Source organism: Carlito syrichta, unplaced genomic scaffold, assembly GCF_000164805.1.
Source record: "Carlito syrichta isolate Samal-C Ts95f unplaced genomic scaffold, Tarsius_syrichta-2.0.1 Scaffold303260, whole genome shotgun sequence".
In the NCBI taxonomy this organism is placed as follows: domain Eukaryota; kingdom Metazoa; phylum Chordata; class Mammalia; order Primates; family Tarsiidae; genus Carlito; species Carlito syrichta.
In genome coordinates this window covers 324,547-350,481 of record NW_007247356.1, presented here as the reverse complement: position 1 = coordinate 350,481, position 25,935 = coordinate 324,547, and the positions used below count along the sequence as shown (strand labels likewise).

General features: G+C 34.0%; 1 protein-coding gene across 1 annotated transcript in view; it reads right to left on the bottom strand.

Moving 5' to 3' along the window:
• The window catches only part of GRIK2 (glutamate ionotropic receptor kainate type subunit 2), a 476,767-nt gene that overhangs the window by 273,012 nt on the left and 177,820 nt on the right, over positions 1–25,935 (bottom strand). The window contains exon 8 of the mRNA XM_008058224.2: positions 22,747–22,860. Coding sequence (XP_008056415.1) covers positions 22,747–22,860 — 114 coding nt within the window. The remainder of the gene's footprint in view (positions 1–22,746; positions 22,861–25,935) is intronic.

Sequence of the window (25,935 nt, the reverse complement as noted above, 5' to 3'; positions counted from 1 at the left end):
AATGTTAAAAATCCAGGCCTAACTGTTTAAAACCAGCAAATGCTTAATACTGCACTTTTCTAGTGCTTATGGACAATTTCATTTATTCTATTAATTTGGTCAGACAAAAGCACATCTTAAAAATAGCTCATTATTTTCCAGCTCTAGTTCCATTCACAAGCTGTGTATTTAGAAGGAATCTTCTACCACATATTTACTCTCCTATCATTCAACTGTGATAGATGCATTTAGGGAATTATCATTTTTCCTAAATACAGTCTAAACATTCTCCCATCTCTTTTCTACATTTTTGCTTTTTCTCAATGATGAAAGCTTAATGAGTAATAGTATAAATCAAATAATTTTCCCTTTAAGCACAGAACTGTACAACTATTATATGTCTCACTAATCTTCACTAAGAAAATGAATACATTTAGATATAGGTTCCAAATCCCACTTTATTTTATTCAATTTTTTCTAAGAGGATGCTTTCTCTTATCGCTTTCAAATTCTCATCCAATAAATCTGCCTTTCTCTTCTCCTTGAATATTACTCATAAAATTAAAAATGAGGTCATACTAGTATCTATCTATTTAATCATTCATTCATTGAAATCCATTTAATAGGTATCCGAAATGTTTCAGGTGTTGTTTTATGTCATAAAGCAGAAAAGACTAATAAGACATGATATCTGCTATTAAGAAGCATAAAAGTCCCATGAGAAACACGGAAAATAAATAGATAAGTACAATGCAAAGTTACAGGAACATAGCCTTTGAAGTGACTCTCAGTAATGGCTATACATTAAAATTAAAATAAATTTCTTTTTTTACTTGGAGTCTCATTGTAGCCCAGGCTAAAGTTCAGTGGCATGCTTCTCATGACCACTGCAGTCTTCACCTGCTGGGCTTAGGTGATCCTTCCACCTCAGCCTTCCGAAGTAGCTGGAACCACAGGCATGCACCACCATGCCCAGCTAATTTTTTTATTTATTGTAGAGACAAGATTTTGCCATGTTGCCTAGGCTAGTTTCAAATCTGTGGCTCAGGCAATCCTTTCACCTCCGCCTCTCAAAGTGTTGGGATTATAGGTGTGAGTCACTGCTCCCGGCAAATTTAATTTCTTATAATTAAAATTTTAAAATGGAGACCTGGGCCCACCCCTAAAGACTGATCTAATTCATCTGAAGATTACCCTAGCATCATTATAAAAATTTTTATGTGACTACAATGTACACTTGGGCCAGCTTCATGGGTGTGGTGCAGATGTATAGGACCTAACATTTCTAAGGACCCTACACTTGTGTTTCATGATCTGTGAGTGCCCTCCTGAAACTCTCAATAATTTTTAAACAAAAGACTCCTCATTTTCATTTTGCACCATAGATGAAAATTATGTAGTTGGTAGAATGTGCTGTCAAGAAAGAGAACTATTGAGTTAAAGAAGTGGAGTAGATGGAAATATTTTGAAGAGAGAAAATATTCATGTGGATTCTGGAAAGTAAAAATAGTTCTCTATTACTTAAGTGAAAAAATAGTATGGAGCAAGAAAAATAGGGGCAATCCAAGGACATGAGGTCCTAATTTAGGAAACAAACTTTACTCCTACAAACTCTGAAAAACTATGTAGATAAAATTACTGTTGATTATCATTCTATAAATTGATATCCTACTTAGACGGGAGCCATTTTTTCTGAGATTATTTTCAAGTATCCATCTAAAACCAATCTTGGTGTGAGAAATGTGGTTAACTATTTTTTCTTTAATATTCTCCTTTAGGTATTTTATCACTGTTAAAGATTAGATAAGTTGCAAGTATGAGAGAGAGATGGAGAAAACCAAGAGGAAGACGTGTTTTTCACCCAAATGATTAAAAAGTGGAGTTTCAATCATTAGAATTCTATTTCTTTTCATTCAGGACAACAATTTGAGTTTGGAGGTCATCTGTTCTTAGAAAGGAAGATCCAGTATTGGCCATCTTCTAGCTCTATTTATATTTCTCCAGGAAGGGTGGAAACACTAATAAAAAAGTGATTTAGAATAAAGAGTTGACTATTAATTGGTCCTTTACTCACAAGCTACTCAAAAGTTGATCAATCAATAGCAACCCCTTAAATGTTCCTGAATATGCATTACAACAGATGTATGAAAAACATCTTGTACAATGAGAATTATTCATCAATGATCAGTAGTAGCTACTTTGAAACTAAATCAACTACCAAGTGGCAAGCTCAGGATTGAAACCTAGATTTTCACTTTTATCCGTCCCTTCAACTTGCAGACTTTACTGAAAGCCCCTTTTCACTTAGATATTAAGTTCAGACACCAAAGGTCAATTGATTTTAGAAATGGTCTGCTCTTCTGCTAATCTTTGGTCAGGTAGATAGTTCTTGGATTTGCATCTATAAATAAATTCCACCTTGAATATTTCTAAGGCTTCAAAATTGTTGTAATCTAACCTAAAGTTTTCTACAATGTTTTCTGGGAAATCATGTGACAAGATTTATCTTCAAGAAAGCATTCTGTAATTTAAAATATTTGGAAATTCTACATATCTGCAACTTTTTGAGACTGTCACACTACACATTAACTTATTAAAGATTCAGTGATAAAGAAATGTATCAAACTTTGTTTAACTAGTATTTTCTAACCACAGAATAGCTTTAGGGTGAACCTTCATGACACACCTATCAGATCTGTTTATCACACTCTGAAATTCTGATGTAACCAAATAATAAACATAGAATAATATTGCTCTAGGGCATAGAAAGGGCATGCAGCATTTTGAGGGTTGTGTTTTTTTTGTGACAGGTCAGAAAATATTGAACTTGCCAAAAATTGTACATTTTAAAGTTCAAAAAAGCAAATACAAAATTTTTATTTTTTTGATAACAAAGGTGTGACATACATGAAAATAAACATTTCACAGCCTTTGACTCCAATTACATTTGAATTAGCATAAGCTATTTTCTGCATATTATACAATGTTTTTTTTGTAAACCGGGCTCGGTGGCTCAGCCTGTAATTCTGTGCCTTTGCGAGGCTGAGGTGAGTGGATTGCCTGAGCCCACGGGTTCGAGACCCGCCTGGGCAGCGAGACCTCATCTCTACAATAAATCAAAAAATCAGCCGGACATGGTAGCGCATGCCTGTAATTCCGGCTACTTGGAAGGCTGAGGCGGAATCATCACCGGAGCCCAGCAGGTCGAGGCTGCGGTGGCTGGGAGCGGCCACTGCACTCCAGTCTGGGCGACAGAGTGAGACTCCAACTCAAAAAAAAAAAAAATGTTTTTCAAACAGTTATGTGGCAAAGGCATTTCTTTCTTATTAGTTCTCAGATGAAGTAGTAAAAACAGTGAAAAACATTTTGTTTGTAAAATATAAGGTTACTTAAGCAAAATAGTGAATAGAAATTAATACTTTTGTTTTATATATTATAAATTACTACATAGATCTAAAGTTAAGAGAGCTCAGAACAGAAAATACATAGAATTCAAGTTAAGAATATTCATTCTTGTTTACACCATGCATAAGAAGTACACCTAATAAAATAATTGACTCATAAATGGATAAGGACTGGGGACCCATCTGTTATTCTGGATATTTAAGTGAAAGCACTTATTCTAATGCTGTCAGTTAAGCAAAATATATGTTTTCCACTAGAGGAAGAGGTCTGTAACTTTCTTTTTGAGTCACTGTGGTGGGGTTAATTGGAGTCAGGCGATAGTCAGTCATTAAGAATATCCGATAAAGTTCAAATGAAGAGAAATAATTAGAAATCAATGTCAAGTAATGAAGTTGTAGTTGAAAAAACAGGGAACAGGACCTGAGAATCAGATATCTATCAAGAAGTGAAGTTAGGTTGAAGGTACCTGGCATAATTCAGGATTTACTGGTCTTGAATATATCATGGTTGTCATCTTACAGCCACCACTTCCCAGTATAATGAAGGAACTCGTGAGTCTGACTTAAAGGATGGTATTTGTTTGTAAATTTCAGACTCTTTTTATCTTTCTAAGAAGCTCTGAAATTATGATTGCTTGTCAAACCAAACAGAATACAATAAGTTTTAGGATAGAATCAACCAAAATAGTGTCGGGGGGGTGAAGCACAATGGTGTAAATGCACTGAAACACACATGTGCTCTGAATGAACAATCACACCAATATTCATAAGGTCAATCATAATCTTTTTTTGATAATTCCATGTTCTCTCCAGCACAGACTATTCATCTGAGCTCTGGAATTACATATCTGCCAACTAAATAAATAGGCCACATGAAAATTAAATGCAATATGTTCAAAATTAAATGTACACTATATTATATCATTTCTGCTTTTCTACATCAATACCATTTCCAGCCATGTTTACAAAAAAAAGTCTTTCTAACCAATGACCTCTTCTTAAAGGTCAATTTGCAAAGTATATATTACTAACTCTCCCCCATATATCTTGAGAATCCAATTCCCTTCCTTCCATCGCTTTTTCATGTATTTTTATAGTTTGGAACTCATCAGCTCATACTCTTGCAATATTCTCTTGGCTGTTCTTGCCAATTCCTGTTGCGTGAACTACAATTCCATCTCCAATACTTACAGGGGTCTTTAAAAATCCCAACTTGATCATATTATACATATACTTTATATCCTTCTGAATGACCTCATTATGAAAACCATAAAAACTAAATTCCTTCGTGAGACCTACAAAGACTTTCTGCTTTGCTGTTGCCTGCCTACGCACCCTCATACATGACCCCCTCCACATATGCTGTGCCACTCCTTTAGTAGACCACTTACAGTTAGTTATTCATGTATTCTAAACTTACATGTCTGTGCCTTCAAACGTGCTTTCTCCACTGTATGAAATATCTTATATTCCTTCTTCACCAAGTAGACTCTTGTTCTTAAATCAAATAGAACTCAAGGATTGGTAGAAAGCACTAGCACTGCCTCTCCTAACTCCCAACCAAAGTAGTTCTTAGTCTATGGGCAAAGATAAAACTTCACAACAGTGAAAGTAAGAATATTCGAGAGCCTTGCTAAAAGTCGTAGGCATGGAATTCAAACATGTACAGAAACTTATGTGGAAGGCAATTTTGGAAGTTGTAAACAATGTTGTAAAAATACTGGAGCAGAGGCATGAACATGGCATCAAAAAAGAGCCTCATTCTATGTAAGAAATAAAGCTCGGTCTGCACTACTCTTTAGAAATAAGTTGTATTAGCAAAGTAAAAAGAGAAAACTGGTTGTTGGTAGTGAATTCTCCTTTTAAATGAATGGACTCTTGAAATGGAAAACTGCAGATCCAAAATTTTAGTCTTTCATTCTTGAGATATAGGTGGTGACTCACCACTGCAATTACAGTGTGTTGTTGCCACCAGCCGAGCAGAGTGGCCAAGTTGGCTTAGGCATGTGACAGGAATCTATGATTTGTTGCTCTTTTTCTCTACTTCTTGAAAATATACAAAGTTACAAGGCAATGGATAAAGGAACGTAGAGAAGAAAAATGTCCTTTTCCTCACATCTCTAGATTTATGGCTGAGGCCTCTATAACAAAAGGCAGATTAACAAGAGGAAAACATACAAATTTATTTAATATAAGTTTTAGGTGACATGGAAACTTTTCAAAATTAACACCAAAAGTAAATAAATGTGTATGTTTTATGCTTTGGTTTGATAGAGAATAGATAGTTATAGAGAAATATGATAGATGAGCAAAAGGGTATGATCTAATAAAAATAAACTGAAGAAACTTAGCAAGGCCTGTATATCCAATTCTTCTCTGTGTCTCCGTGATTGCAGAGATAAGGATTTTCTTTTCCACAGTGTATAGGGAGGGTACTCTCAAATAAGTATCTCATGACCTCCTTCAGGGGCAAGAATAGAAGGTCAGAAAGTGATCTACCTAGATTTTCTCAATACCAAGCTGACATATTGTGAAGGTAGTATCCCCTGAACCCCATTAGAAACTTCACCCATCACTTTAAAAGAACTGACACTAAATATAAAGCCACAAGGAATCAAGAAATCTTGGTCCTCAACAGGGGTAGTAAAAGAACAGAGGTCATTATATAACAAAGACACCTGCACCCACATGTTCACTGCAGCACAATTAATGATTGCAAAGATGTGGAATCAACCTACAGGCACATCAACTGATCAGTGGATAATTAAATTTTAATATATATATACCATGGAATACAATTCAGCTATCAAAAAAAAGTGAAATAATATCTTTTACAGCAACTTGGATGGAATCGGAGAACATTACCCTAAGTGAACTAACTCAGGAACAGGAAACCAAATACCACATTTTCTCACTTATAAGTGGGAGATAAACTAAGGATATGCATAGGCATAGAGAATGATATAGTGGACACTGGAGACTCAGAAGCGGCAGGGTGGAAAGGAGTGGAAGAACAATAACAAAAAAATCACCTATCAGGTACAAAGTACACAGGTGGGGCAGTGGGTACACTTAAAGTCCAGACAAAAAACTATTTGTACTCCCTAAAGCTATTTAAATAAGAAAGAATAAAAAATAGAATAAAGAAAATTTTTTAAAAATAAAAAAGGAGTCCTGGCCTCTGGTATATCTATAGTTCATCTCCTCAACTAAAGTCCTTGCTCAGAGGTCCACGATCTGTACTAAGCAGTAAACTTCAATCCATTTCTGAGGAACTAGCCATTCTCCTTTGTCCTGACTCTGGCAGAAAACTGAAGGAGAAACTGTATCCAAGTGGTCCTGAAATCAGAAAGATTACTATGTCAAAGTCCGGAATACTGAAGTTTGCATGAACGAAAAGTTCCTCAGAGTATTTCCCCTCTCCCCACTTCCAGCACAGCCCCCCCCCCGGCTTTACTGAGGTATAATTGACAAGTAAAAGCTGCAAGTATTTAGGTTGTACAACAAAATGCTTTGATATATGTATGTGTTATCAAATGATTAACACATTCAAGCTAATTAACATATCCATTATCATACATAGTTACCTTTTTAGTGTATGTAGTGATTAGATTAGATACTTAAGATCTAATCTCTCAATAAATGTCAAGTATACAATATATTATTATTAACAATAAGAACTAGCTGGGCTCAGTGGCTCAAACCTGTCATCCCAGCACTTCAGGAGGTGGAGGCAAGAGGAATGTCTGAGCTCAAGGTTTGAGACAAGTCTGGGCAACTTGGTGAGACCTTGTCTCTACAATAAATCAAAAAATTAGCCAGGCATGGTGTCACCTGTCTGTAGTTCCAGCCACTTGCAAGGCTGAGGCCGAAGGATCGCCTGAGTCCAACAGGTCGAGGGTGTGGTAGCCATGAGTGTGTCACTGCACTCCAGCCTGGGTGTCAGTGAGATTCCAACTCAAAAACAAGCAAAGAAAAAATCAATAGGAACTATGCCGTACATTAAGTCTCCAGAACTTATTCATCACATAACTGAAAACTAGAGGAGCATCAGAATCATCTAGGGAAATTTCTAGCAATACTAATACCAGGGTTTCATTAATTAGGAAGAATGTCTAAGTGTGGGACCTGAGCATCAATGGTTAAAACAAACAAAAACTATTCAAAATTTACATGGTGCTGGGAAATCTATCAATCAGTTGACAGGCATTTAGTGTGAGACACAATGAGTAAATGATGGAAAAGAAATTATTTCGTTAAATAAAACCTGAGTTTCTGATTTGAATGTGCCTACAAAGATTCTAGACCAATATAGTTGAATAGAAATATAATGCAACAAACCACAAATAGGAGCCACAAATATAATTTAAAATTTCAAATAACAAATGAAGTTAATTTGTGTGTGTGTGTGTGTGTGAGTTGGAATCTCACTCCATCACCCAGGCTGTAGTGCAGCTCATGGTCACCCCAGCATTGACCTGCTGGGCTCCAGGGATCCTTCAGCCTCAGCCTTCCACGTAGGCAGAATTACAGGTGCACACTACCACACCTGGCTAATTTTTGGTTTATCGAACTCGCGAGCTCAGGCAATCCCCTTGCCTCGGCCTCCCAAAGTGCTGGGATTATAGGCTGTGCCACTGAGCCCAGCCCAAAGTTAATTTTTGTTGCATGTTTTATTTAACCAAAAAAGTGAAGGATTATCACTTAACATAGAATCAATATAAAATTTGATACTTTATAATTTTTATAAGAAGTCTTAGCCAATATTTATTTCTCAGTAACAGACATCTCCAATCCAGTCAAATTTTAAGGGTTCAATATTCACAAGTGACTAGTAGCTAGCATATTGAACAGCACAAATCAAAACTCTAAAGAATGTTCAATATCAATACATTTTAAAAGTTCCACACACCATTGTATATCATTGGTAAAGTTCTCAAACTTCTAGATTAAAGAGACAATCTTAAAACTGTCCACAGAAAGAAAAAATACAGGCCATATAAAAAAGATTAGAAATCAGAATGACCTCTGAACAAGTGTAATTGTAGGAGAAGACAATGGAGCTATGCCTCACTCAAAAATTTCAACCTGTAATTTCTATACACATGAGGCAATATTTTGAGATATATAAGGTCTAAAATTTATACTCTTGTGCATCCTTTCTCAAGATGCTATTATAGCCTGTACTCTAAAATGAAAAAATAATTCAGAAAAAATGCAAGCGAGAGATCCAGAAAATAGGGCTCCAGCACAGAGATAGGCAAACAGAATTGCCAGGACTATGCAGCACAAAGGTCCCAGGATAACAGCTGTGTTAAGAGGCTAGAGGAAAACAGCATCAGGATGCCACAGGAGAACACATGGCTCCAGGTGTGCTTTCAAATATATAAAAGAAACTCATAGGCAATCTGTACCCCTTGAGAAGAATGTGTTGTGTAATTTTATTTTCTTTTTGAAACAGAGTCTCACTCAAGAATAAAGTAATGAAAAATGGCAAATGGATTAAAATATTACTCTTACTTAGATCTACCCTGGCAAAAAATAAATACATAAAAATGAATCACAAAGGTAAAGTAGGAAGTAGTCTTGTAAGTTTTATATGAAAAAAATAAAACTTGCTAACCAGAATATTACAAAAATTATACCAATGAAAAAATATCAAAAGTATTTTCAAGAGAAAATTCTGAAAAATTTAAAATGTTCTATCTTAGCCACTTCACCATGCAATTTATGAATTAAATAAAAATTAGCAAACATGTACACTTAATCAAAAAGTAATGATTGGTGTCAATCAGGTGTAGGCCCCAAGAATGTGGAGGCTCCCATTTGAAAAGACCACAAACACTAAATTTAGAAAAAAAAAGTTAAGTCTAAATTTATCTCAATATAAAAAAGCATAGGTGCTAAAAAGATTTTTAGAGTCTATTGCTTAATTATCAAATAACTATTACCTGAATTCCAAATTCTGATCTAAGAAAGCACTCATTTAACCATTAGCTATATTAATTTTTGTTTTTATGAAAAAAATGTCAAAGCCCTTATCAGAGAAAAATTCAGCCTATATAAACTTATTATTAAGTAATTTAAAATAAAATAAATGAAGGAATTATTAAATAATTTAAAACAAAATAAATGAAACACCACACAAAAATGAAGTTGAAAGTAAGAAAGAAGAAATGGCTAATTTGCAAATATATCATTTAGTAAAAGCAACAATGATAAAGTAAGTCTCTTAATAACATCAATTAAGGAAAAAAAAAACATATTTTAAAAGCCCAAATAATTTTATATGAAACTGAGTACAGATTATAAAATTTATACAGTGATATTATGTAAAAATCTGTCTTTAATAAATTTGAATATCTTGTTATATATCAATGCACAATGTAAAAATGACTCAAAAAGATACAATAAAATGAATAGGTTCATAACCATAAAGTAATTATAAAGATTATTAAAATTTTTCCAGAGACAGCTAAATACTGTAGCATTATTATTTTTAACCTAATATAAAACAAATAAGCTCAAAATACATATACTGCTTTATATCATAGCAAATGCTTTGAAACCAGTTCCACTCTTGTTAAATGAAGTTAGCCACAAGGTAGTTATAAAACACTAACAAAATGGAAATACTGTAACTCTGGAGCAGTCACTGTTGAATTTACCCAAATACAATATAGCAAACAAAACACAACAGTCCATTAAAATGTTACAACTATAACCATTAATAGCTTACCTCTGGAATATAAATATTTTTTCTATTCAGAAATTGATTAATACATTAATCGCAACAATAATTGCAGCTAGAATATTAATGATAATCTCTATACATGATCAAGGAATTCAATTATATTTAATTCCCATTCTTGAAAAATAAGTTACTGAAAAACTAAGAATAAAATGTCATCTTGAGCATAAATCTACTAAATATAAGACTATTATCACAGTTAATAAGAAAATAAAATACTATTTAAAAAACCAAAAATCCCAAGAGCCCATGACATAAGAGATGAAGACAGACCAGTGGGACCTCATCAAACTGAAAAGCTTCTGCAAAGCAAAAGAAACTATCAAGAGAGTGGGGAGACAGACCACTGAAAGGGAAAAAATATTTGCCAACTGTATATCTGACAAAAGCCTAACATCTAGAACCTTCAAGGAACTCAAACATGATGAAAGGAAGAAAACGAACAATCCTATTAAAAAGCAGGACAAAAGATATGAATAGACACTTCTCAAAAGAAGACAGATATATGAAAAAATGCTCAGCCACGCTAATCATCAAAGAAAGGCAAATTAAAACCACACTGAAACACCACCTAACTCCAGTCAGGATGGCCATCATCAATTACTCAAAAAACAATAGATGCTATAAGGGATGCGGGAAAATGGGAACACTGCTGGTGGGAGTGTAAATTAGTATAACCTCTGTGGAAAACGATGTGGCAATTCCTAAAAGATCTACACATCGATTTTCCATATGACCCAGCAATCCCCCTTCTGAGAATACCTGGAGGAATTCAAACCACTCTATGAAAAAGATACCTGCTTATTGCGTGATTCACAACAACAAAAACATGGACTAAACCTTGCTGCCCATTGAAACTGGACTGTATTAAAAATATGGTGCATATACACAATGGACTATTACACTGTTATAAAGAAGGACAAATTTATGGCCTTCACAGCAACTTGGATGGATTTAGAGTCTGTAATATTCAGTTATCTATCACAGGAACAAAGAACTGAATTCCACATGTTCCCACTCATAAGGAGACCCTGAAGTGGGAAACTGCCAGGAGCAAGGGGAACATAACATCCATAAGGGTACCTGATCTTAAAACAGGTGAAGTGGGGAGGGGACCAAAGGGAGGCCCAGACTTTACCTAGACAGTGATTACTTGTATACTCAATCCTGAAGTGTACCTTATATATTAATAAAATAAAACAAAATGAGAAGTACAAAAAAAACTGGGCTCAGAGAATAAAGTTCTCATTGAATGAAAATAAAAATAAATTAAATAAAAACCTAGCAAAAAATAGTAAAGAGTCAAATTTTTGCTATTAATAATTAATAACTAATTAATTATAGATATGTTAAATATAAGAATGTTTCCATAATAAGGTATAGGTAAAGAAAGCATTAAAAAATATTTTTAAAATATATTTATAGCAATAAAAACATACAATCACAGAAATCTGTCCCCATAAACTCCGTTTGGTGTTTATTCTATTGAAATGGTGGTATATGGTCTCCCTTTTACTTTAGTTTATTATATCATAATTATTTAAATTGTACTTGTGGCTTTTTTGTTTTGTTTTCTTTGTTTTTCCTTAATCTTCATGATAATTGCATTGGAAAGTTAAAAGAAAGCACATATTTCACAGTATTAAGGATAATAGCTCCTACTATGAACATTTAGAGAGTACTTTGATTTCAGATTTGTAGTAATTTTAATTCTTTGATCCCTAAAACCAATACTGGAACTTACAAAAAGGAGTAGCTATCTGTATTGAAAGAGTGGATTAAATATAAAAAATAGAATGCATGTTAAAACAGAAAACTAGGATCTTAATGAAAAGAAATTTTGTTTTCTTCAGTTTCTGTTTTTCTTTAGATCTGATTCTAGAGCATCATAAGTAGCTCTTCCAAAGTAACTGTCCAGCCGCGTCTTCAACTTGACAGCTGGCATGGGAACACAAGGCCATCTGCCAAGTGGAGAGCCCACGCATGGTCAAACACCTCCAAGCAGAATTAAGAGCTAATACTCTCGTGTCTGAACTTTAGACAATTTGCATTTGCTTCCTCAGAAAATGGTTTGTTGTTCTTATGTTTATACTAAATTGCTTCAAAAATGTTACAATGTATTATTTAAGAACATTCCATAACAATATTTATTTCGATGGGAAGAAATAATAGGGTTTTTTAGGATTTTATTCTTAGTTAACCAATTCTTGGTTAATGAGCATGATTGAAATTTTGAGTCTCATAGTTAGAAAATGATTTCAAAAATAACTTTATGTCTCAATTAGAAAATAAAACATAGACAAGTGCTATTTCAATAGATTATGTTTTAGAAATTCTTTTTAAAATGCAGAAGGAAAGATTGTTTTATTATGCAAAAATGATTCCTTCATAAGGCTATTTATTTGCATTAACTGAAAATGGCATTTTAAAACTTGATGATATTTAATGAGAATCTAGTATCACCAACATTTATAAAAAAATAAATGAGTTTTATAGCTTATTCCACATTTTTTCAGAACTTATTCCACTATTCAGGAACTACAGGTGATTCCAGACTTTTAACTTAACTTCTCTTAATAAGTATCATCACTATTTTAAGCTACATTTTAGCCATACTATAATAGTCCTCACTTATTTTTTTCTAAGATAAATTTGAAAAGTTTCATAAGTGTGTGTAGCATAACTCTTAGCTTAAAAATGGAAAGAGAGCATATTTTTAAAGGAAATGATTTATTAATAATCTTAATCATGAATATTTTCATCGAATATCAATGATTCATATTACCCTTAATGCTGTAGGAAAAATACACAGAAACTAAATTGGAAATGCCAAAAACAAATTTCAAATTCACAGACACAAGAAATGGCCAATAAGAGCAATATGTAATAGATAGATATGCCTAAATAATAATTTATAACTGATTCTTATCTCATTGACAGGACACTATTTTTTTTTTAAGATGTGGGGCACAATTCAGGGTTAGGTATACAAATGGTCATTATGCGGGTACCCTTATTGATGAGGTGTGCCCTTCCCTCCCCTGGCAGTTTCCCTCAACTGCCAATCCCATCCACCGACAGGACACTATTATTTCATTTTTTTTTTCAGACTCTGCCATTCCAATAATGTTGTACTTTTACAGCTGCAGAACTAAGAATGGTTTTGTCGTTGTCTGAGTTTCAGTCTTTCATTTTCTTCCAGTCTGTGGCTCTTAAAGTCTGAATTCTGCCATCCCTAATTAGAGTTTGCGTCAGAAGCCCATGGTGCACTACAGGTTATCACAATTGGAAGTGAGAATACCAGAAGGAACAAGTGAGAAAGCCTAGAAGCTAACATCAGGACAACTTAATGATTTCAAGGCAAGGCAATACTAAAGATGACTGGTTAGAGAGGATCAAAAACTCCTGATGAAGAGAGTCTCCACATGGGCTCATCCATTGTTCTCTTGCCTAGAAAACAAATCTCACTTCTATATCTCAAAACATAATTAAAAAGGCACTTTCACATGTACTTTCTGGATAGAAAATGAATATCCCAATTTAGGGCTTATATTTTAAAGCAACAACAACAAAGAAAATAGTGGAGCCCGCAGAGCAATATTTTACCCTAGTAAGTTTTTAATAAACCATGTTTATTACTTACCTTTTATTTTTTTAAGAAAATTCAAGTACAATCTGAGGCAATATAGAAAATAAATTTTACTTTCTTTTTTCTTTCTTTCTTTTTTTTTGCAAGCCTATTAAGCAAAGGCGTTCTTTTCCATAAATGATTCTCATGCACACACAACAATCCTTTATAAAACTATGCAGGCATAATCATAATCTTAGTTGCTGCATACTATGCTTACTTTCTTCCAGAAGAATAACTCCAAAGATTTTTATAATGTGCAAAAAATATGTCTTTGTTGGCTATAATTATCATTCTCAGGAGTTTTTGTTTTTTACTTTATAAATACAGAAAATCTGCTTGGAACATAGAAAGGTGGGAATAACTTCTTTTTCTCTGAGAAGTAATATTTAATTAAATGAAATTATAGTCCTATAGAAATAATGACTGTGTGATACAATTGAACTCAACTTTCAAGAAAAAAGAGCTAGAGTTTTGCTAGTCGTGTTATCTACCATTTCAGAAAGGACTATACTGATGTCAGAGGAATAAGGGTTTAAAGGAGGATTTATGATAGTGCTTATTATTCATACTTGTGTGAAGGAAAAAAGTCATGTTTTTATAGAAAACTGGTATGCTATTAAATGCCTCCATTTGACTGGATTATCAGTTTAGATGAGAGAGCTTTGTTGTTACTTTCTGCTGATATCTGTACTTTGACGATTAAATTTTTCATTAGCTTAATTCACAAGTGAAAGAGCGTAAGAAGAGGGGAAAAAAAAGCCGAAGCTCAAATTAATCAAATGTGTTGTTTTACTGCTGTTCCAGTAAAACTTTTGATGGGAAAGGAAACTGTACCTATTAGCTAATCTCCAAACAGCATTTCATCTCTGAATCTAATTTATTATCCCCTTGCATGAATAATCAAGACTTTACTGCACTAGAGTTATTGCCAACACCTCCATTCATACATGACTAGAGTTTCCTAACATCCCCATTATACTCGGTGGCAATGTTAACACCTTTGCCCCTAGGCTTTTTAACATTTAAGTTCTCAACCACATCTCTCCATAGTTTTTTGCCCCATTTAATTCATCTCCAAAAAACCTCACACCTAATTTTTCGATGTTGCTATCTCTTTCCTCTTTCCTATGAGTACAGTGCCTCACCAAGCTGACTATAAATAACCCCCATTCAGTAGTACCCATGAACAATCAATACATATCTCATTGGTTCAACAATGCTCTTGAGTATGTCTTTGTAGAACTGTCGTAGAATAATCCATCCCTTCTGTTCTTTTTTTTACTTCTTTTTTTATTTTTTTTAAGAATCTGAATTGGGAATATGGGTTTCAAAGAGACTGTGATATCCAAGAAAATAGACCTCTGGCAAGAGTAAACAGAAAGGTACTGGAAGCATAAACAGAGATGGCAAATATAGGAGAAACAGGCATGGTGAGGCCTGAATTGAAGAAGATTTGATGCACATTGAGTTTGATTTGGACCTCCAGGTGGATATATGTTCAATAAGCAATTGTAAGTTTGTATCTGAATCTCAGTTCAAGGTCATAGCTGAAATTCAGACTGTATAACTGTATGTGGTCCTATTGTGATAATATCTTTTAAAATGAGAATGTCAGTGCAAAAATATTGCATTTTCATATAGTACAGTCAAGTTGAACAAAAATTTCAGATTTCTTTATTGTTTCTTTTATACAAAGCTTAAAAACTGTAAATAAATAGTCCAATAAAATTATACTATTGACAATAATGTTAACAATGAAAGACAATATAACAAATAAAAACACTTTTAAGTCTTCATTATGGTAGCAATTCTAGAGTAGATTTAACAAAGGACGAAGGAAGCAAGTATGTGTCTTTGTATTTTATTTTTTATTTTATTTTATTTTTTTGAGTTGGAGTCTCACACCTTCGCCCAGGTTGGGGAGCAGTGGCATGCATGCTCACGGCCACCCCAGCGTCGACGTTCTGGGCTCCAGCGATCCTTCCACCTCAGCCTTTCGAGTAGCCAGAACTACAGACACACGCTACAACACCTGGCTATTTTTTATTTTATTGTAGAGACAAGGTCTCGCAAGTTGTCTGGACTGGTCTCAAATCCATGGGCTCTGGCAATCCACTCGCCACGGCCTCCCAAAGTGTTGGGACTACAGGCTGAGCCACCGAACCCAGCTGTGTCTTTGTATTTTAAAATGAGGCTCTGATCACTCACAAGGCTTTAAAATGAAGACCCAGGATTTTTAAAGTATAAAGATTTCACATTAAAACTCACAATTTTCTTTCTCTACTGTTCCTTCTTTCTTTACCACCACCAATAGTTTTATATTTGTCTGGCTGACCTGGAAGTTTGTAAGATTATGCAAAATAAAATACATTTGAAATAAAATACATTGAGCTACCAGAGCAAGAATGTAAGGGAGAAATGTAATGTTAACACAATCCCTGAAATAGAAATAAAAAACGTGGTAAGAAAAGGTCTGACAATCTTTGAACAAGCTAGTGGCAGGAATGGGGTCGGAGGAGAAGAGTCTTTGAGTTTGAATGAGTCACTCCCATCTTACACATTAACATTTAGGTAATATTTACAATTGCATATCTACAAAATCTTCCCTAAATTATTTTTATCTTATTATTTCCACAATACCGTTTAAAATTGCTTTGAAATGGTATAGTGGTTGTTAAGGATGAAAATCTTTTTTTTGTGAATCTGAAGTATCTGAGTTTCCAAACCCAAATGCTAGGCAACTCTATAGGAAGACTATATGATTGACAATCGTAAGAGAAGAATCCAAAGGAAAACTTATTGCAGTGGTAGTTTGAAGCCCTAGAAAACTGCTTTTGTTGATTTTATAGAAAAAGCTGCAGAACCATATACAGGATGATTCGGTCAGTTCTCTGCTTTGTACTGTGAATTTTTCCATTGTCAATGAAAATTTGCTTCCAGATAAGCCACTGTGCAGGCTGTGACAAAAAGCTTTACAAGCTTAAGCAGGAAAACTGGATCCTGTAATAAACAACCTTCCTCAGAGTGTTTGGAAAATAAAAATAAAAAAAAAATAAGACCAAGTTGCAGGTGCAAGTACATTTGTTAAATTCATTGAGTCACTGGGGAAAAAGAACTTCTTTGAGAATAAATGCTTCTCTGAAAAAGCAACCAGATGCATAGTCATTTGCACACTAAAGTATGAGTCAACAAGGTAAAGAACATGTACAGTGGCCTTTAAGTGCTAGTAATCTTTTGATGGACAAAAATCAATTATTATACAAGAGCAGCACAGTAGGAAGCACTCAAGATATTTGGACATAAGTGGGGAAAAAAAATCAATTCAAAACCAAAATTTCAGAAGGGAAGTAGGCATTTTCTATATTAAATAAATATTCAGTTACCTGATACTCCCGCTAGCTAACAAGTTCATAGTGGTAATGGACTAGATTGGGTTGTAAACTGAAACTACAAGACATACTATTCTTTCACACCTGTCTCTCTCTAGCTTGTTCAAAATTTGTATTTTTTTTACTATTATTTAGGTAATTAGAAACCTATATTTTAACAATCTCTACGCAATAGGTAAAATCATCATAAATTAAAACATGATTCTAGCCATGCGTGGTGGCTCACACCTATAATCCCAGCAATTTGGGAGGTGGAGGTGAGAGGACTACCTGAGCTCAGGGATTCGAGACCAACCTAGACACCTTGGTGAGACCTCATCTCTACAATAAATAAAAAAAATTAGCCGGGAGTGGTGGCACATGCCTGTGGTTCCAGCTTCTTGGAAGACTGAGGCAGAAGGATCGCCTGAGTCCAGCAGGTTGAGGCTGCAGTGATAGTGCACAGCATGCCACAGCACTCCAACCTGGGTGAAAGAGTGGGACTCTAACTCCCCCCCCAAAAAAAAGAAGAGAAAAGAAAACATGATTTTAAAGTTGATGTTTTTAGATCCATTAATAATGACACATACAAAAAGAAAGAAAATTTTAATGACAATTGAACTTGAAATTCAAAGACCAGAGACGCAATATGAGGAATTACCAACAATAATAAAAAGAAGACATGAGTAGACCTGAATTTGAGGTGTAAACCTGTAGATGAAGATCCATAAATCGTCACATTTATATCATAACTCTTAGTTCAAAACTAAAAAAAGGTAAACATATAAGATAAATATATAGTGCTTTCTAAAATAAATTTACTCTCTGATATAACTATGTGCTGTACCCTCACAATGTATTGGATTTAGATCATGTTGTGAAAGTGGAGTAAAAAACATTTGTAAATAATTCCAATACTTAAGAGAGCAAATTAAATGAGTTCTCATACTCTACTAAAAATTTTTAGAGACAGAATTTTGCTCTGTCACCCATGCTGAAGGGACATAAGCGTAGCACACTACAGCTTCAAACTTCTGGGACCAAGTGATCCTCTGACCTTAGCCTCTGGGATAGCTAAAACTACAGATGCGTACCACACTTGTCTAATTTCATTCATTCATTCATTCTTTCATTCATTCATTTATTTTAAAGACAGGATCTACCTATGTTACTCAGACTCAAACTCCTCAAACTCTCAAAATACTGGCCTCAAGCAATCCTCCCACCTCAGCCTCCCAAAATGATGTAATTACAGGTGTGAGGCACTGCATCCTGCTTTTAATAGTATTTATCGTGCAGGAAAATCTGAGATTATGGTTTAAAGATGCTGAAAGATAGTTATGTGCTCAATTGGGAGAGCATAGAAGCTAGAGGTCCAACACATTGAAGCAAGATTAGCCTAAATACTGGGAAATATTTAGATTTTTGGTGACATATTCAAAAGGGTATCACAATGTTCTAGCATATGTGGGATTTCTGGATGAGAAGCATTGTTTTAGGTAAACAATTATCATTTAAGATGCTATTTAGGTCATGAGCTATAGTTGTTAACTTTTTCATAGTGGGCCACAAACTTTCCATTTTATATGATCAATTACTCAGAATGGTTAAACAGATTGAAACACTATGCTCCACTTTCTAGTTGTGTGACTACAAGTAAGTTACTGAGGCAGTCTACACATTTGTTTTTCAATCTTTAAAATGGTATGAATAACAGTATCTATCTCAAAAGGTTATTATAACAATTAAATGAATAAATTCATAGCTAATGCTTCCAACTACATGTGGCACAAGAGACGCATGCAATAAATATCTGCTATTATTTATGTAACAAACCATATTTACACATTTATACTGGATGAATCTGAGAAGACTAATGCACTAGCTCTGGTCATCATGGTCTTCTTTCAATTTTGTAAATTTTCTAAGAACTTTTCTTCTTTAAGCCCATTGCATATGCAGTTCTGTGTAGAATACTCCTTTCCCATTTCTTCACCTTGTTAATTCCTTCTCAAACTTTGGGTCTTAGCTCTCTCTCTACTCTTTGGCTGTGAGTCCTGACCTAACTTGTCCTTTCACTCTTGACCTCCAGTATAACTCAGGAGCACTCTGTAAAATAAAGTATCACACCTTTACTTTTCTCTTATGTCTTAATCACGTGTGTGTGTGTGTGTGTGTGTGTGTGTGTGTGTGTAATTTTCCTATGAATCCTTTTCAAAGTTCTATAAGGACAGAGACCATGTCTATTTTGTTCACCAAATATAGTTTTTAGTATGATGCCTGATAGATCATCATTTAATACATATTTATTAGATAAAATAATAAATGAATAAAATTAAATGAATGAACCCATGAATAAAATTCATGAGAAATAGAGTTGATTATGATTAGCTCATGGATAATGCCGAATTCCAGAATACTTCATCATTTTTTAATACATAATAAAAATTTTGAACAAGAAGCATTAAGTGACCTTCTCTTTGTGTCTCCTGTATATGATAGAGACTTTGGGAGAAATGTCATTATTCATAACATAGCCAGAATTCCTCTGAGATTTTCCAAAAAAGAACAGGACAAAATAATCATAGCATTAATCAAAAATCATAACCTCTCCATAAAATATAAATGAAACACCAGTGAATTACATCAAGCATAAGGCTTACACAAATAAGGTACATAAGCTTTTCAAATATCTTCTTTTCTTGATTATGAATACTTTGTGATCAAAGTATTCAGAAAAAGAATTTTTTTCAACCAAGAGATGTAAAAATAAATTACCTTATTTTATCCTTTGGGAAAAAAATCAGTATCTTTTATAAACCAGTAGAGTGGCAGACTCTAAGATGTAAATAACCTATTTATTAAAATGTAAGCTTAGTACATGTTTCATAGTTGAATTTTCGTCTAAGTTATATGGAGTAATGATCTGAGCAGTAGTTTTCAATCAGGTTATAGATTAGAATTATCTGTGAAAATTTAAAAATTGAAACTGTCCAAGATGCAAAGCCCAGAAATACTTTTTCAAATGGTATGAAGTACGTTTTGGGTAGTAGTCTACTTATTAAAGCTTTATGGCTGGTTCTGAAATGAAGCTAAAATTAAATACCACTTCTTTATAGTTAGGTGCAAAATTTTTTATGATTTAGAAAAACATCTGAATACCTCCTATAAAATAACACTGAGTAATTAAACAAGATTGAGAAATTATATTGGTAATCTTAATAACCTGCTTTATTTGCATTAGAAGATTGTAATAACCCACATACTTGAAAAATATTTAAATATAGTTATTTGAAGGTTCTGAACTTCCTTTAATTTCCCATTTAATTAAATACCATTTACTTAATTAAATTTGACAAATATTTATTGAGTGCTGACTATACCCAAGGCCCTTTACTCTGACATTGAGAAACCAAAATGTGTAAAATTTGATTACTGGCCTTGTACCATTTCTTGTCATATGGAGACACAGAAATGCACACATTTTTTAAAATTAAGGAAAAAATGAATCAAAGTATCTTCCACAATGGAGTATTATGATACATAAAGTGCACAACCCTCTTCCTCCCATACCAACATACACAACTAAATGGAGAGATCAGAGAATTTCAATGAGTGGGTAGCATTTGAGATGGGTCTGTAAGGATAAATAGAATTTTTTCAGAGGAATATAGAGAAGAATTGGGTAAAGATTTAGAACCATAAAATAAGTAATGTATTTAGGAGTTTGCCTGGACTAAAAAGAACATAGAAAGGAGTGTATAGTCCAGTTATTTAAGGCTACAGATATTCTTCAGCAAGATTCTTCACTTTGTAGGCACTAAAGAGGCATGTAAGGTATAAAAACAGGACAGAGTCAAATTCTAGTTCTCCAAGTAATACTTAGTGATGTCTGGGAAAATAATGCACACACACAAAAAAGAATAGCATAATACTTATCATAAATTATCTATAATACTAACAATTACTATAATAGTTCAGAAATTGAGAGAAACTTATTGCAGAGAATGAGAATAAAGCCTACACAATTACAGTAGTAGGCTAGTTGTTTATCCTCATTCAGTAATAACACAAAGTTGCTGAAAGGAAATAAAGAAAAATGAAGGCAGAAAAGTGGAAGGGGACAAGATCATAGAAGACCCTGAACATCAAGATTAATATTTGGGAGATTTGTAACAGTCAATATGTGTCATCTAAAATTCATATAACAGGAAAGCAGAGAAATGACAGATTTATATATTTATTGCTGTTGTTGTCCTGGTTCAAGCGATCATCATCTGCCAGGACCAGAATTACACTTTTATAGTAGAGACAGGAATGCGTTGCAAAGGGGGATGTTTGTTGGCAGAAGGGTCAGTTACATGGTCACTGCAATCGTCCTAGCATAAGGTAATAAGATAGTGGCAGATGGACCAGAAAGAGAATGTGTTAGAGTCTTGTGAGGACATTTTGATTAAAGAACAGGGCTAGGTTGGAAGGTATGAGAGTCATCTTTGAAAAGGAAAAGAGATATAAAATTAAGTTACAGAAGACCTTAGAAGTTTGGATAGGATACACGAGGAACAAGTATTCAGTGTGGTTCTTAACAAGGGAGTGATTAGAAAACTTCACAACTTTCAGGACTGTCATTTCACGATTATCATCTTTGCCTCATTATCAAAGGCCTCTACCCCAAGTGTCTGTCATGGCTACAAACCTGAAATTCTTGCTGTTACTAAAAGGACAAGAATATAAATTTATCTTGGCTTGATTTGCCACTGTAAATCAAATTTAAACGCTAGATGTTTGTGGTAGTTGCTCTGGATATTAATCTCACATTCTTACTGAATAGCTGGGGGTTTATAAGAACAGGCATTGATTTTTGATAAGCTTATTCTGCAGGTAAAAAGTACTGACTGATTAATATAAGAGCTCTTTGTTTATTCTAAAATTAAGATTCCCTTTTGTAAATGGTATAGTAGGCATAAGTGAACACTACTGCACTATATAATTAAAATACACAATTAAAAGAGGGATAATAATATCTAGCTTATTAGTATTAATTTAATTCTGTTCATGGTGAAAATATTTCTGACTTAAAAAAGATTGTCATTTGATTTCATTAAGGAGATTAGTAAAGTAAAAGTGATTTTCCAAGAGGAAAACAACAAAATTGAAGGCAAGATTAAAATATAATTATAGTGGTAAAATTCCTGAAAAATAAATCCCACGTCCCCTGAAATACATTTATAGCAAATGAAAGCAGAAGCAAAGTTCACCTTCAGCTTTCCACTTAACTATATTTTTACAGCTGCATGTCTATGTATTTTTCAAATTGACACTGAAAATTCTTTTATAGTAACTACTTTTATAGCAATGATAAGGTCTCCAGTAAAACATGACGCTATATTATTAATCAACATAAACATACCAAACATTAATATAATTTACATCATTAAAGACTAACAAAACTGTGACCAAATTAACATTGACTCATCTGTTAAACAGTAATTGCTAAATAACTGTAAAATACATTACATTCTGTTCATTACTGTTCCAATTATAATGTCCTTTTCTATTCACTTCCAAGTTTATCTACATTTATCTCACCATAATGGAAAAGCAAATACTTACCAAAATGGTGGTAACAATCAAAGAACGATTGGATAAGGAATCTGTGATGTTTGCTGGCTTTCCCTTTTGACTTTCTGTCATATTCAGGCCACTGGCTGGATCCCAAGTTCCAATCTATAAAATAGCATATGTACTTTGTAAATTGTCCATCAGACACCTGAGAGAGAGTACTGCAAGAGAAAGTTAAGACTGCTAACACTTATTATTCAGCTCTGCTGCATTATCTGCTGTCGTTAAAGTAAAGGTGGCTTGTTTTAAGCATGATTTACAGCTCTGTGAAGTGTGTCCAGCGAAGTGTAACATTAAAGAACAAAATGATCCACTGCACTTCTGCAGTCAGTTTGGGAGCTTAATTTTCCATTTGAGCTTTCATTCACCAAGATAAACCACGTTTGATGATACCTTGATAGTTGGCTAGAAACTCATTAATAGCCTATATCTTTTATTGTAATGGATCTATCTTACCCTCTTTTTATAAAGATAACATGCCATATTATACGGACACAGCTAAAAGATAGATAAAACCTCGGGATCCAAGGTAAATTAATAGTTATAGGCAAGCTTAAGGGAGGCATTGACTAGTATTTTGCAAAATCCCCAGTGGGTTAAAACCATACCCAGAATTATTCTTGTAGCATTTAAAAACATACCTTTGCACCTTTTAAAATACTCCTAGGAAAGGAGATGACAATACAATCTAATCTGGATAACCCATTCTAATACTTAATCCTATACTCCATCTAATATTAATTTTCATTTAACGAATACCTTCCAATAGATTAGGCCATATACTCTCAGTGTTTAGACATTTTATATCTACTAAACACAGCCTATCAGTGACACAGACAAGTCTTTGGATGACATATAAGTACAGGATGCCACAAAACGCATAGACTGGATGGTTTCTTGGCACCTACACCATTGCACTATCATATATCAATGCTCACCATTAAAGAAGAACAGAAACAAAAGAAAATGTGGAATCATTAGTTCTTTTTCATCTCTCTCTCAAATACTCTCTCAAAACTAGCAGTCATTAATAATGAAATTTGGCTCCCTTACTACTCTAGTCAATTATCTAACTTATTTTTCTTAAAGAAAACTATTCATTTATCTTTAAAATAAACTGTTGTATACAAATTAGATTATTTTTAAATGACACTGATTTGTCAGTTATTATTTGCTCTCATCTGCCAAAAAGTGCTAACAGGGGTCCCATGAACACAATCTTACCCATATACATATTAGATCCTTTTATTTTCTTTATATTTCACCATATGCACTCATTTTGACCACTTTTTTTAATTACATTGCTTTCCCATAACCTCTTAAGACATTTATTTCCTTTTAATTGGTAAAGTACAATAGTACAAATATTAGTGGTTTCTGTTGTGCAAAAGTAGTAGATACATCATTCTAGCTATACTATATATAAGTGCAAACCCTAGTGTATTTTTTCAAGGATGCATTAAACTATACAAAGGATTAAATTATTAATGTCTTTTTATGTGATGCCTTAAAGAAACACTCACCATTTTTTCCCATATTGAGTTAATTTTCCTCTTAACCTTAAACAACGTGTATTCCTGATGTTTGTGATAATAAAGGAAAAAGCCAAATAACTCAATGGGAAAAAAAAGATTGATTCAGTATTCTTTCTATACTAAATTACCTATTGGTCAATTACATTTCTTTATGTTAGACTATGATACCATGATGTCATAAAGACAGATACTAATTCTAATTAAGGGTTAATAATGAAAGGTTTCAGGGTTCAGACAGGTCATATAGATGCATGAAGTGATAGGGTATAAGCCAGTATTAAGACTTTCAGTCCAGGTTCAGTGGCTCAGCCTGTAACCCTTGCACTTTGGGAGGCCGAGATGAGTGAATTGCCTGAGCTCGCAGGTACAAGACCCGCCTGGGCAACTTGGCGAGACCTCATCTCTACAATAAATCAAAAAATCAGCCGGGCGTGGTAGCGTGCGCCTGTAAGTCAGGCTACTTGGAAGGCTGAGGTGGAAGGATTGCTGGAGACCAGTAGGTCAAGGCTGCGGTGGCCGGGAGCTGCCACTGCACTCCAGTCTGGATGATAGAGTGAGACTCCAACTCAAAAAAAAAATGATTTTCCATGCAAGGGTGTGCAGCTTTTAAATCTTACAAAATCTCACAGCACAATAGCAAGGCAGGGCCGCAATCCCAGTCCTGCTCTGCTGACAGAACTGTGTGCCTTGGGGCTACATGTTCCCAGAGAAGGTTCTTCTTTTGAGTTTCTAGAAAGGTATCACCAGGTCTAGTAGAAAATTGTTGGGGACCTTGGGGTAGGAATGGAGGAGACAGAGAGGTGTCAAAACTAGAACGCCTGCTGATCTGCTTAAAGTGTTTCAAATTCTAGATTACACACACACACACACACACACACACACACACACACACACACACACACACACACTGTGCTGGTTCAACAAGACACAACTGCAAATAGTATTTTACAGTGTCTGTCAAAATTGGCTAAATAGCTAGGTTTTTCAGATGTATAATGCTACCAGCCAAAGCATTGGCAAACATCACTTGACCACTACCATCTACCTAATGACACCCTCAAGGTAGATCTGTCAGTTTTCAACTTTCTAAACAAGTAATTAATAAAGTATTTCCCATTTCACATAATGGTACCCTCCATGATTACTTTTGTAAAAATTAATTTAGCTAAATGTTCACTCATTATTTAAACATAAATTATCTAGTTTCATTTTCTGATAGTTGTTTTTCTAATACTATTTGGAGTTCTGACACACAATGCATATTATATCAATCCATAATTTCCTGTGATCATAAGTATTAGTATCCTCTTTCGTAAATCTCAGATTTCTTAGTATAATATTTTGAAGTCTAAAAAATTTGAGCAACTTTAAATTTTTAAATCAAAGAAGACTGCATAGTCCTAGATGGTAGGATTCCTAGAGTGTAAACTGTTTGATCCAATACTTTTTTCCATTGAATTAATTCTGCCATTAAATTCTCCCATTCAATACTTTCTTCTATTGGGAAAACAATCATCAGTGGTTTTGTTTTGTTTAAATGGAAAAAGCAATGCTCTAAGTAAAGACCATCTATTTTTTTCTATTTTGGGAACCACTATTTTATGGTATGATTTGATCAACTCTTTAAGTACTTTTGTCAGTTCTG